Raw genomic sequence first — 12,628 nt, 5'->3', positions numbered from 1 at the left:
GATGCACTATTATTCACGTAAACAACATTAACAATTTTTTATTTATTTAATTTTTCCGGAAAAAAGTCTTTTCGCATTAGTACGTAACAACCTGACAATAAAATAAAAAACACTAATAAGGTGTATTCTATTGTTAAAGTCCAAAAGGCCACCAGATAGGTTGTCCTGTTGCAGTAAAGTTCATCAGTTGATTCGTAGCTGGGTTGGTATTCTTTGTATACGACGAAACTACCTAAAAATAGAGGAATTTGTAAAGATTAGAAAATAGTTAACAAATAAAAATAATAAAATAAAAAACAGACTTCTCTGGATAACATTTATTCTCATATATTTAAATTAGGTTGATATATTGAATACCATAAGAAAAAAAGGCTGGAACTCTCGAAATTATATTTCAAAATGTAGGTAAGTAAGTACGTTTATCTGAAAATTCATGCCTTTTTACGCTATGATAACTAATAAGTGCTCATGACATATAACAGTGTTTAAAGCATATCACTAATAATCATATTAATTAAAGTAGCTTTAACTGGCATTTTTGCTTAACTAGGAGCTAAAAATGATTGAATGAATTAAATAACAGAATTGGTATACGCTACTAAAACGTCATTTATATTTCTTATACTAGATTTGACACAAAAAATATATTCTTTGATACATCTTCAACGGGAACGTTTATAACAGAAAAATACTTCACTACTATATTAATTTTTATTCTAATATAAAGAAAAATATGACAAATATTCTTCAATTGTAGCCCTGAAAGTGGTAAAACCGCACTATCGAAACGTCTGATTAATTTAAATTTTTATATTTTCTAGATTTTATTTGTAATAAGTCCTTTTTAAAAGTCTTAAGAATTTAGTTCTCTATATTCAAGTTCATTTCGAATAATGATAACAATTTCGAATAATGTTTTTTTTTTTTTTTAAGTTTTTTTCTTATATTTTTGAATATCAAGTTGATCTATTTTTTTAAATGTTTAGAGTAACTATAAATAAATATTTTATAGGACCTTAAATACAATTATTTATTAATGTCTTACCTAATCCGTGCCAAAACAAATTAACAAGGACCAAAATAACAGTAATCCAAAAACAATATTTATTATCGAATTTACTTAAAAATTTGGCTAGTGCTCCTAAGATACCTAAAACAAAACAACGCATTAAAACAAGTGACAGCTCGTTCGTTTGAATTGTATATATTACCTGCCAGAATTAAATAAATAGGAATAAGTCTATTCAGCGGGCACCTATTTACATTTATCACTCCAACTGTAAACACTGAGAAAAACAGGGCATAAAGGAACACTAACGATCCATTTATTCCAGCTAAAACCGTTAGCATGACAATTCCTGTCAAAAACATCAAAAACAACTTACGTGGCGCCCTCTCTTTAGTTTTCTCGTCGGAAAAGTGGTTGTTGTTTTCGTTTTTTGCCTTCTCGATGTCCGTTTCCGAATTTTCTGCTTCTTTTGCGTTATCGGCCATTAGTGACGAAAAAAAAATAATGCGTTGTCCGTCAAGTCCGGCGGATTTAAGGGACTATTTATATAAAACGGTCGAGATCTCCTAACTAACGGTCGGGATTATTTTTAGATCATTTGGCAGGGACCTCTCTGGCAAAAAGTGTGCGCCAGTCTGGTTCGAAAACTCCGATTTATTGAGTCAATTGATTAGTATTAAGGGTTAGATTGATTATTGGCGAGTAACAATTTATTACTATGATATTTTTCGTTTTCTAGGAGATTTTTCTATTTATTAAATTGTACCTGTAATTAAAAAAAAATTAATTACTACACTGAAAAAACTCACACAAATGAAAATCGTATGTAATCGCTAACTTAAAATATGTTTAATTTTTTAATGGAAAGACATAAACATTTCAGGAGATTAAAATGGTGTTAAATTCTATTTATTGAATTCTGCTTGACATATATTTCGCTGTTTTGTAATTTTTAATAAGCTGTACGAAAAATGTACCGTTACCCCGCTACAATAAAAATTCTACGGAAACAGGTTTGAGGCGCTATAATTGAGAAACGGTTTATCACCCAAAAAATTTTTTTTTATAAATCTTATAAGTTGTTTTATGACGAATAACTTTTTCATTAATACTGTTGCAATAAAAAAAAATCCAGTCCAAAAAGGAAAAAAAACACTTTTTTGAGAGCTTTAGCCCCATATACTTTTTGTACTTTTTATTGCAGCAAGTTGACTCAATGAGAGAAGTTGTAGATGTTGTAATAATGTCTCCAATAATTTTGATCCTTCCAAAAACTCATCATTTTCCAGGTAAATGAAATCAAATTTTTATTTGAGTATATATATATATATATATATCTGGGACATCATCATATCATGGGGCAAGATCAGAATAGGCAAGGAAAATTACATAGTAGAAATTAAAAGAAGAATTGCACTAATGTGAGCTGCATTGGTGAAGATAGGATATTTCCTTAAAAAAAAGATATAGCAATAAACTTGAATGAATAAATAGTCATATATTTTCAACAAGTAAGTCACAGGACAATTACAGGCAATACAAAAATTAATAAATATTGATTAGTTTTGTAAAAAAATAACAAAAAAAATAAATAGGAAAAAGAAACAAAAAATATTAAAAAAAAAATACCTATTACATCATAACCCTATTCTAACTTGTAAAATAAGTAAATAATACAACACAGTAATAGATCAATTAACCTTGCTAATTATTACTTTCAAAGAATCATAGAAAATATCACAATGTGTATAATAAGTATTAAGCAAATAATATTTTAAACGCTCTAGTTCTTCGACGTTGACAATAAAAAGTTAAGAAATATTTTGCGTTTAATCTGGAAATGATGCATACCTAATTTGATTTAGTCATTAAACTATTAAACAATCATTGTCTAGTCCTCTAGCAGGACAAACACAATCCTCTTTGAAAGCTTATTATTTTAATAATTTGCGTTGCACATACTCAGCCTAAATCCTCATTGGTACGCTGTTAAGCCTATCCGTGACTTTTATCCCATCCACAAGCGTATCCGTAAAATGACGTTATAGTTTACTCGAGTTTTTGGTGTACAGTCTTGACCTCCCACAATTGCTTCAACCTATTTTTATGTTAATTGTAAAGGAGTTCTCGCATCCCATAGAGGTTAAATTTAAAAGCTAAAGTTAACATATTGTCCTCAATGGCGCAAAGCTCAAAGGTAAAACCCTGAATCTCCTCCATGTATACTAGGAAATCTTGGTGTTTCAAATAATTTTAATTAATTAAAAAGCCGCAATAGTCACATTTAAAATATGTGGAACCCGGGGTCGAACCCAAACTCGACATTCTATAAATAATGGTACAAAATAAGTTTAAAAAAAAAATTGGTAAAAATTCAAAAATAACAATAAAGAACAAATAGTACAACGAACCAAAAATACGGAATAAAGTTCGAATTCACATAACTTCTATCCTTGTTTTTCTTCACGTAGGTACGCGAAACCCTTCGGGTTTTTAAGTACAACTTGTTTGTTTTACACTATATATTACTTTTATTTATTTGATTTTGCTAATCAATACAATCGCGGATAGTAATAACATTTAGAAAAAGTTTAAGGTTGTCCACAATCTTGAGTTTCGGGCATTTAATAAATTTAGTAAGGTCATTAATAAATATTAGAAAAAAGGGGACCTAAATTAGATCCATATGAGACACCTGAAGAGACCTCGTAACTATGCGAATGGAAACTGTCAATCCCAAGGCATTCATTTTCAAAAAAAAAGTTTAATGGTCTAATTGATCAAATGCCTTCTGAAAGTCCATATACAGGCTTCATCAACCCGGCCAAGTTGATCCAGCGTAGTACATACTCTGAGAAAAACAAGTCAAGTTTGTATCACGAGACTTTCTCCGCATAAATCCATGCTAATTTGATGATAAAAAGCTTTACGAAGATTTGATGGAAAATGCACGGTTCAAAAAGCTTAGAAAAGTTGTACAAAATCGAAATAGGCCTGGAAGATATCAGTTTCAATAGATTTGTTAAATATAAAAAGAAATGGCTTGGAAAAAACATGTACGCAATCCTTTACAACCCAGCTTGAAATAGAGTCAGTACTTACAGTTAATTTGTTTTTCAATTTTTTTGCAGTAAAAAAAATATGGTCCATAAACACATTCAATTTAGTAAAACATTTTTATAGAGAAACAGGCTCAATATCGAGAAAGTTACTAGGCTCTGCAAAAACGCTTTAAAAGAATGTTGAAAATGCCTCAACAATAGCCTTAGACGATGGAAATTTTCTTTCCACATTACAGCTATCACACGTTTTTCTCCCGATTGAAAAGAGAAACGAGTGGCAGCTGTATTTTACCATTAAAACCTTTACTATCACAGAAAGAACTGCTGCAAGATATAATGGAAAGAATAGCTAAACTTAAATGGCAATTCGCAGGGCGTATAACAAAAAGTGATAGATGGACATCAAGACTAATAAGATGGATACCGAAATAAACAAATAGAAGCCTAGGTTACATATCCCCATTTAACTTCCTAAATTTTCTATTTGTGCCTTAATCTTCGTTGTGCCATTCTAGCTGCTTTGTATACATTTTTGTAAATGTTTACATAACATTATTTTACTTAAATATTTACAAGTATTTGATTAAATCATTATGTAAACGAATATATAATTATATTAAATTAAATCTAACAAGAAATAGCAATATGAATGCAACTAACTCTGGTCTGAAATATTCTTATCAGGGGTAGTTCTTGTAGGATGTAATTTGCATGCCAAAGTTAAAAAATATATTATTTATATTTTTAATAAATATTGGATATATCTAAAGAGATATACTAGAACACACTTAAAGTGCGTATTCGGCGTTATTTCGACTTTCACAATTTTTCGAGATTTTTCCATATTTTTTGTCAGTTTTTACATCTCTGTGTATTAAAACATTCAGCATTTTTATTTTTCTATAAACATTATTCTATAGTAGAATTTTTCCTGTATATTCTTCGCGTAAAAAAATTTAATTTTTTATTCATATTACAGATATAGACTTCCTTTGAAACAAACCGAGTTTCACGGCTTGAAAGTTCTTTTCATTTTTCACACGTTTCTTGCTCAAGACAGTTTAATGCGTTTTCTCTTTTAAGTATAAAATAATTAACAAAAAAAGATTAGCAGCAATTTTTATGTAAAAGATATGTAGCTTTAACAACGCAACTGACTGAAGATGTTGCACGTCAACCGCGTGAGAGGGCGCTATTAGCGATGCTTCAGTAGCGTATGCCAATCATGTTACTTACGATTATTATTCTCAAATTAAACTACATTATATATGCTAATAGGATTTTTATTTGAAATTAAATCAATTTATGTATTGCTTTGATTGCTTAGCATGCATTAATGCATTTATGAGACTTTAAGGTTTTATTTTTCTCCTTGTTATTAAAGATCAATTTTTTATGTAAATAACAATTACACTATAGTAGAGTGTGTTTCCTGAGGTATAAAATTATTTATAAAAATAAAATTTGTAAACTATGTACAACAAAAAGTATCTATTTCTCTATTCGGCATTAGGTTTCCACTTATTTATTTCATATACAAAGTTCGCATTTTTATTATATTATATTATATTGTATTATATAGCAACACTTTGGCGTAATTATATTAAGCTTATTCCGGCCCTATTACTTTTTTACAAAGCCAAAATAAATCATTTTCAACTATACAAACAGCTTACATAAACCATTTAAAAATATGAAACTTTTAAAGAAACGTGTTTCTTGCATTGTTGCCTTTAGGCTTCAACAATATAGCAAGGTAAAATTAACTTATTTTTTAATTAAACTTTTTTGAAATCTTTATTACGAAATGTTTTTACAAGTAAGAATAATATAATTTAATATATGAGTATTAAGTAACGTAATTTATAATTGGGTGTATAACTTAAAAAAATATGGTGGAGTACCGCCTTGCTGACACAACATGTTTATTTCTGCCTAATATGAAAAATATATTTTACTATAAAATGTACGATTTCAAAACAAAAACGCATCTATATAAAAAAATATATTTAAGAAAAACGTAAAATACTTATTCTTATCACACTCATAAAAATTAACATAATATTAAGGTCATAATCATAAAAAATCATCGAGTCGAATGAATTAAATGCTTTAATTAATTTATTCTATGGATTCTGCGCAGGATTAATCGGTCTTGAGGGTGACTCATTATCTCCTTCGGCAGGCTCAGCAGTGCCAGCAACAAAAAATATGCAAGACAAAAAGCAGCAGAAACATGTAGCAATTAAGAAAATTACAGCATACATTACAATCAAATAAACAAATGCAAACATGTAAACCGTTTTGTTGCAGTATTTTGAATTGCTTGGGTCATCATAATTAGGTTGGTACTCCTTGAACACCCAGTAGGAGCCTACGAAATAACTAAATTAAAAGTCTTCTTAAACAATATTAAAAATACATTTACCTAGAAGTAGAAAAACCAATTCAACTGTATATAAAGAAGACTCAGCGTACTGGACATGCGCGTGCTCTCTTAAGACAGTCTCCCTTACCATGGAACACGCCTTGGAAATTACTCCAATGCCACCTTAAAAAAAATTATTTAAAAGGTATTTGTTATATATATTTGTTTGTGATTACCAATGACAATCAGGAAAAACGGAATGTTTTCATCGGCGCGGCATTTGTGGACTCCGTAGATCCCCACGATAAACATTATCAAAGCAAAAATGAGGGAGATGATCAGGGTTATTCGTACACCAGCTAAAACAAATCACAAAATACATATAAGAACTTATAGATGAAAATTAAAATGATAAATTCGTAATGATTTTTCTTTTAAGAACTTAAAACTGTAACGATATTGTAAACGCCGAGACATCAGCTGATTCTGCGTCATTTCGGAATGTCACAAGTGGTCCACCCACTACAAAAAGAATCTTCCGGAATCTGCCGAGTATATAAGGAGCCGCAGTTCAGTGAAGTAAATTTCCGATTATTGGCGCGAGATTTAAATAGTTATAAACTATTAGAGTAAAATATATATTTTATACCAAATATTTTAATTCACATGAAATTATCATTATTTTAACAAAAATAATAGTAAAAGTGCTTGTGCAAAAGCTATCGATGACCTAGAAGCGCCTAATAGATTAGCATTTTAGCATAAATTATATACCACAAGCCGAAAGCACAGCAAACGGAAATACAATATTACAGAATATTGGCTGCAAAAATACGTTTATCACGGTTTTATATTTTAATCAACAAGGTAATGAGGTATTTCACAAGAATCTTGAAAAGTAAGTTAAGAAATAAAAAAGAATATAATTGAAAATACCTTTTTTGTATTCCATAATTGCCATATTATTAGGAGAATGAAGGAAATATTATGTTCTAATGATATTACCGAAAATTTTAAGGAACACTATAAATAGGGCATTTCTTATAATGAGTTTGCTTAAGATTGCAGATAAAAATAAGGTCAAGTAACTGAATAAATTAAATAGGGTCAAATTTAATAAAAATATTAAAGCAAGGGGATCTAGTGGATGACATTTTAATGACTTTTTGTTTTTAGTTAATTTATTCATATTGATTTTATCTTATACTAAGGGTAATATGCTTCATTTTTTTAATTTAAACGATGGTTTTATATGACACTCAAAATCCATTTAAATTATGGTTCTTAGGCCTAATAATATTTAAGGTGCTGAGTATTCAAGTTCAAAATTTAGCCAAATGGGGGCATAATTAAAAGATCAATAATTTAGTTATAATTTTCTCCAAAAAGTGTCAGTCAAGGAACTTTTTTTTTACATAATGAAAAACTGTGGAATATTATTGAGTTAAAGACTTACCTATTGGCGTACCGACCGTTATAGAGTAGGGGAAGGTAGTGAAATGTAAGTACTTTTAAATATTGTATCTAGGGATACCCGAATGTTTTTGGTAAAATTGGTCGGAGGCGTCATTTAAATTAAAAACTGTTACAAATTTAAATATAGCGGCATAATTTAGATTTGAAAAGTAGATTAAATTCACTTGAAACCAAATTAAATACTTACACCTTCAATTTTAAAAATAAACATGCATAGAAAATCATTATTTAGTATCTGAACGCCATTTCTAAATATCTGTTGTAACCAGTAGAATTTTATTAAACCATAAATCAGGGGAAATAGGAGACAGGAAAAACATATCATTCCTTGTCCTAATAGAGCGAATAAGAGAACCTTCAGAAGCCTTTCCAGGGAATTTGGAATACTAAATTATCTGGAAATTAGGTAAAATAAGAAGTGTCATAAGTTGTCTATTAAAATTGGTCTAAAAACGGTTTTTTTCAATGAACTTAACGATCACAATGGGACTTTAGAGTCTTCATTCATAGCTTGATGAAAACCAACCAATAAACTAGAATTTAAACAACACAGCAACTAAGACACAGGGAAAATATACATTTTTTGTCTAAATAGAGCTAATAAGAAAAGCATAAATAACATTTCCAGTGAATTTGGAATACAAAATTTACTGGAAATATGGTTAAATAATGCATGTCATAAGTGGTTCATGAAAAATTGCATAAAAAGTAATTTAATAATGGATCTGACGATCCTAAAGATGAATTAAAACATAATTCATAAGAAGTACGAGTTAGGGAAGAATCAAATTCTTTTTGTATATTCTACGTCTGTGAAATCCCTTTTTCTAATTATTGGAATTGTTTCAAAAATGATACGTAAGAAAAACTAATATTTTTGCTAAAAAGAGAAAAATTAAAAAAGTGTAAAGAGCCTTTTTATTAGAAATGTTATTCACAAATCCTAAGAAGTAAGAGACAAAGGAAAAATTAGATTCTCAGTCTAGACGGAGCTAATCAGAGAAATCCAAAGAGCATTTCCAGAAAATTCAGAATACAAAATTTTCTGGAAATATGTTTAAATAATGCGCGTCGTAAATGATCTACTAAAAATAACTTAAAAACCTTGTTTCAGAATGGACTTGATGACTAGAAATATAAATAATAATTAATTTAATATTCAAACTATTCAAACATTGTAAATAAACCACGAAAAATTTCTTAAAAAGTAAATTAATAATGGACCTGATCTTAACCAAAAATTACAACAAAATTCACAGGAAGTAAGAGGTAGGGAAGAGTCAAATGCTTAGTCTGTATGGTGCCAATCAAACAACTCCAAAAAGCCTTTCCAGAGAATTTGGAATACAGGATTGCCTGGAAAAGTGGATAAATGATGAAATTATTACTGACAATTCTCAAAAAAATCATTATCTATTATGACCAATAGGTTACAAAAGCGATTTGGAAACCCCTTTAAAGCAGTTATTATGTAAGTCTGAGTCATTCGTAAATAATTGATTGACTGATTCAAAAAGTTTGATCCTCTCTCACCTTGATCACATTTTGCCCTTTAATGATGATCCTGGAATAATCAAAACCTTGACAAAAAACTCCAATCGTTCTGTTTCCTGTATCTAATCGAAATTCTGGCAATCGAGTTGAGATCACCAAACACTATCCAGACATATTCAAGAGAATATTTAGGATAACCCTCTTGCCGATTCCTGGATAGGTTGAGAGAGCCACAAGTCCTGATTTTAATTTGCTTAATTTTTGTGTGTGAGAATATAATTATGAAGACGTACTGAATATTATAGTAGAGAAGAGTTATGGCAGATGATTACAAAACCATGGTAAAAAAAATCGTGACCTCATAAATTGCGTCAACTTCTCTCTATATTTTACAATGATTTTTTCGTTTAAATTTTGGTAAGACTTCTTTGGATCTAAATTTTTTGGTAAACATTTCAACTTCTCTTGAGAAAAACTTCTTGAGGTATTAACAGAGGACTTTCACTTAAAGTTGAGGCATTTTCTAATAATTATTTTCATATACAAATGACTTTTGTGCCTCAAATGGTTTTTGAACTACAAGCACTTTCGTGACCCAAGTTCTAAGAACTGGTCAGATTTGGAAAATTCTTAAATTTCCAAATCTCTCGTTGATATTGATCCATGTTTATAAATATGCCTGTGAGTGAAAAACTGATTGAGCATCAAAAACCATTTGTATATGAAAATGTTTGGTATTAAGTGCGATAAGTTTAAGTGAAAATCATCTTCCAAATATCTCCAAGGTTTTTTGAGTTATCCTTAAGGAAAGTTGATTTGAAAACAATTGATTTGAAATTCTATTATCAAATTTGGGTTGACTAAAAGTTTAGGTAAAGATGTAGGTTGAAGAGTTTCACAGTATCAGAAAGTCAAGCGAGTTTTTTTATTTTTTTCAATTAAGAAATATTTTACCACCTTGTATTTAGTGAATTATAATCTTTGGATGTTACGATTAATATTACTGCATTATTTAAAAAAAAGAGTTATTATTTATATGTACTATTATGTGCTATTTATATGTCACTCTTCAGTTTTTTTTATCTGCAACGTAAATCATTTATTTATTTTTTATGATATTATTTCGTAAACTGGATTTCTTTAAAAACTATTAAAATTAATTTTTTTTTGCACCGTTATTGTACTTAAGGTCAAAAAAATGGTCTTTGATGATCAAGAATAGATAAAGAATTAGAAACATATACATATATTGACGTTATTATTAGCGGTGTATATTGTACATAGAGCATTTTTCTTGACCTAAATCTAACAACGATGAAAAACTAAATCTTACTTACTCACTGAAGTCACGAAAAATCACTTAAAAAATTATTACTACGATGATGTAGGATTTTTGCATGAAATATACTTTGATTACTGAAACTTAAAATAGGTCAAAGAAATATTTAATTATGCGTTTAAATAAAATGATTAAGTAATAGATTAACTGTAAATTTGTATATATTATATATATAGCTACAAACATAGCCATTTGAAAATTAATTCAATAATTAAAGGTTGGTTTGATTATATTATTTATATCGTATTACTTACTTCCGCCTTAAAAAATCTACTTGTTAACAATCAATCCAAAATGTAGTAAAAACAAATAAATGTTTATAAACAAATCCAATGTCAATGCTATCATATCAGTTATGAAATTACTCATTCATTTTACATGGGCGTTTAATCAACATCAAACCAAGTGCACATTGTATTGACGTTTTAAAGCATTATTATATTAATGTTTACATAATACCTGCAGTATAACTAGGCAAATATAAATTTATTTATTATGATGTTTCAAAAATAAACTTTTGTTTGTTATTACCGGCAAACTATATATATAGCTCCGAGCATTATGAATACTATGTCACAGAAAACTATATTAAGCTTCTTACGTTTTACTTTTTCCTTGACTCGATCCATTTTGGTTCTATCCTCATTTTGATAACTAGCAAGATTCTCCTGATTATCTGCCATTTTGACCAAAGTGTGTAATAAACAATACGCGATTTCGATTCACGACCGCCAACTGAAAATAGCTACTGCCTAACCATTAAGGCATGGCCTTTAAAATGCGCAAACGGATGAGTGAAAGAGTACGTGTGCGATAGAAACGGAAAATGAAAAATTTAATGAGTTGCGGTCTATGTACTACGTTTACATGCGGCATAAATGAGTCATTACAACATCAGTCAGAGAACATAAGACTTTACGACTACTATTATTATGATTATGAATATTATGGTTTTGATCACAGTATGCACCTGAACACTGATCCAAAGCTTCCCTGGCTCTTAAGGTCGTTTAGTTGGTTATACTACCTTCCATAAAACATGTGCTAAATCATTTAATGTAATTTGTTGGAGGACATCTGGATTCAGGCTACCAGGCACTTCTTAATGTTTTTAATTTGCAGTTTGGTGTTTGTGACCCAATATCTTTAATATTGCGGAGGGTTGTTGGGTGGGGTCAGAAATAAGACAAAAACCTGTTTACTTAAATGTCGACGTTTTGACTTATATTAAGTCGTCCTCAGGACACTGAAATGGATTTAAGTAATCACAGAGATGGAACAAAGTAATTTCAAGTACATAAAAAGCACTATTAAAATAATTTTTTTTTACAAAAATTAAAACAACAAAAAAAATAAAAAACCACGACACAATTAAAATTACATGCGGGTACAATCCGAAAAAAAAAATTTAATAAAAAAATATATAAAATTTATTTTTTATACATTACACCTCTTACCTAAGTCTAGGTTTGTTTAGTTATAATTAAAGCACATTTATAATAGGACCGCAGAATTATTTTTAACATGTGTTAATTTGTAGGTGACTTTGACAAAAATAAAATTTTGTGTTTCAGTTTTATTTTTTTGGTAATAAATTCATTCAATCATAGTAACTTGCACTCAGATCATCGGTGTCTTGTTTACTACTTTCTTTGTACTTTTTTATATTAACCATTTCTAGTAAAAACCTTTTTTTGTAATTTTATTCTCTGCCAATGATCTAAGTGCTGTTAAAATCAAACAGGAGTGTTCTGCTAGAGCAGTCTTCCCAGATGCTGCGTAGTTCGTTGGTTTTACGCTTCTTTCGTGTTCGCTAATTCTGGTTTTTAAGTACCTGCCCGTTTGACCCACATACAGACCTTTACAATCAGAACAGTGTA

General features: G+C 29.3%; 3 protein-coding genes across 4 annotated transcripts in view; 1 reads left to right on the top strand and 2 right to left on the bottom strand.

Moving 5' to 3' along the window:
* LOC126745370 (pseudouridylate synthase RPUSD2-like) overlaps positions 1-12,628 on the top strand; it is a 427,187-nt gene that overhangs the window by 346,993 nt on the left and 67,566 nt on the right. The window lies entirely within an intron of this gene.
* Positions 10-1,565, bottom strand: LOC126745373 (transmembrane protein 272-like). The gene is made up of 4 exons (XM_050453197.1): positions 1,386-1,565; positions 1,212-1,334; positions 1,046-1,150; positions 10-232 (listed from the first exon to the last, which is right to left on the bottom strand). The coding sequence occupies exons 1-4, from the start codon at positions 1,492-1,494 to the stop codon at positions 39-41; spliced, it is 531 nt and encodes a 176-aa protein (XP_050309154.1). The 5' UTR covers positions 1,495-1,565; the 3' UTR covers positions 10-38.
* LOC126745372 (transmembrane protein 272-like) lies at positions 6,064-11,537 on the bottom strand. Its single transcript, XM_050453196.1, has 4 exons — positions 11,350-11,537; positions 6,676-6,798; positions 6,500-6,622; positions 6,064-6,445 (listed from the first exon to the last, which is right to left on the bottom strand). Exons 1-4 carry the CDS (start codon positions 11,429-11,431, stop codon positions 6,198-6,200), a joined length of 576 nt encoding a protein of 191 aa, XP_050309153.1. The 5' UTR covers positions 11,432-11,537; the 3' UTR covers positions 6,064-6,197.

This window comes from Anthonomus grandis, chromosome 15 (genome assembly GCF_022605725.1).
Source record: "Anthonomus grandis grandis chromosome 15, icAntGran1.3, whole genome shotgun sequence".
In the NCBI taxonomy this organism is placed as follows: Eukaryota; Metazoa; Arthropoda; class Insecta; order Coleoptera; family Curculionidae; genus Anthonomus; species Anthonomus grandis.
Note: the sequence above shows the minus strand (reverse complement) of the source record. Positions and strands in the feature narration are given on the sequence as shown.

Bases quoted from the DNA above. Each gene is read 5' to 3' on its own strand.
- LOC126745373 (XM_050453197.1), bottom strand. From the start codon at position 1,494: ATGGCCGATAACGCAAAAGAAGCAGAAAATTCGGAAACGGACATCGAG. The intron at 1,151-1,211 runs GTAATATATACA...GTTTTGTTTTAG, and splicing joins TATTTATTTAATTCTGGCAG to GTATCTTAGGAGCACTAGCC. The intron at 233-1,045 runs GTAAGACATTAA...CTCTATTTTTAG, and splicing joins TTTGTTTTGGCACGGATTAG to GTAGTTTCGTCGTATACAAA.
- LOC126745372 (XM_050453196.1), bottom strand. From the start codon at position 11,431: ATGGCAGATAATCAGGAGAATCTTGCTAGTTATCAAAATGAGGATAGA. The intron at 6,799-11,349 runs GTAAGAAGCTTA...GATTTGTTTTAG, and splicing joins AGTCAAGGAAAAAGTAAAAC to CTGGTGTACGAATAACCCTG. The intron at 6,446-6,499 runs GTAAATGTATTT...GTTATTTCGTAG, and splicing joins ATTGGTTTTTCTACTTCTAG to GCTCCTACTGGGTGTTCAAG.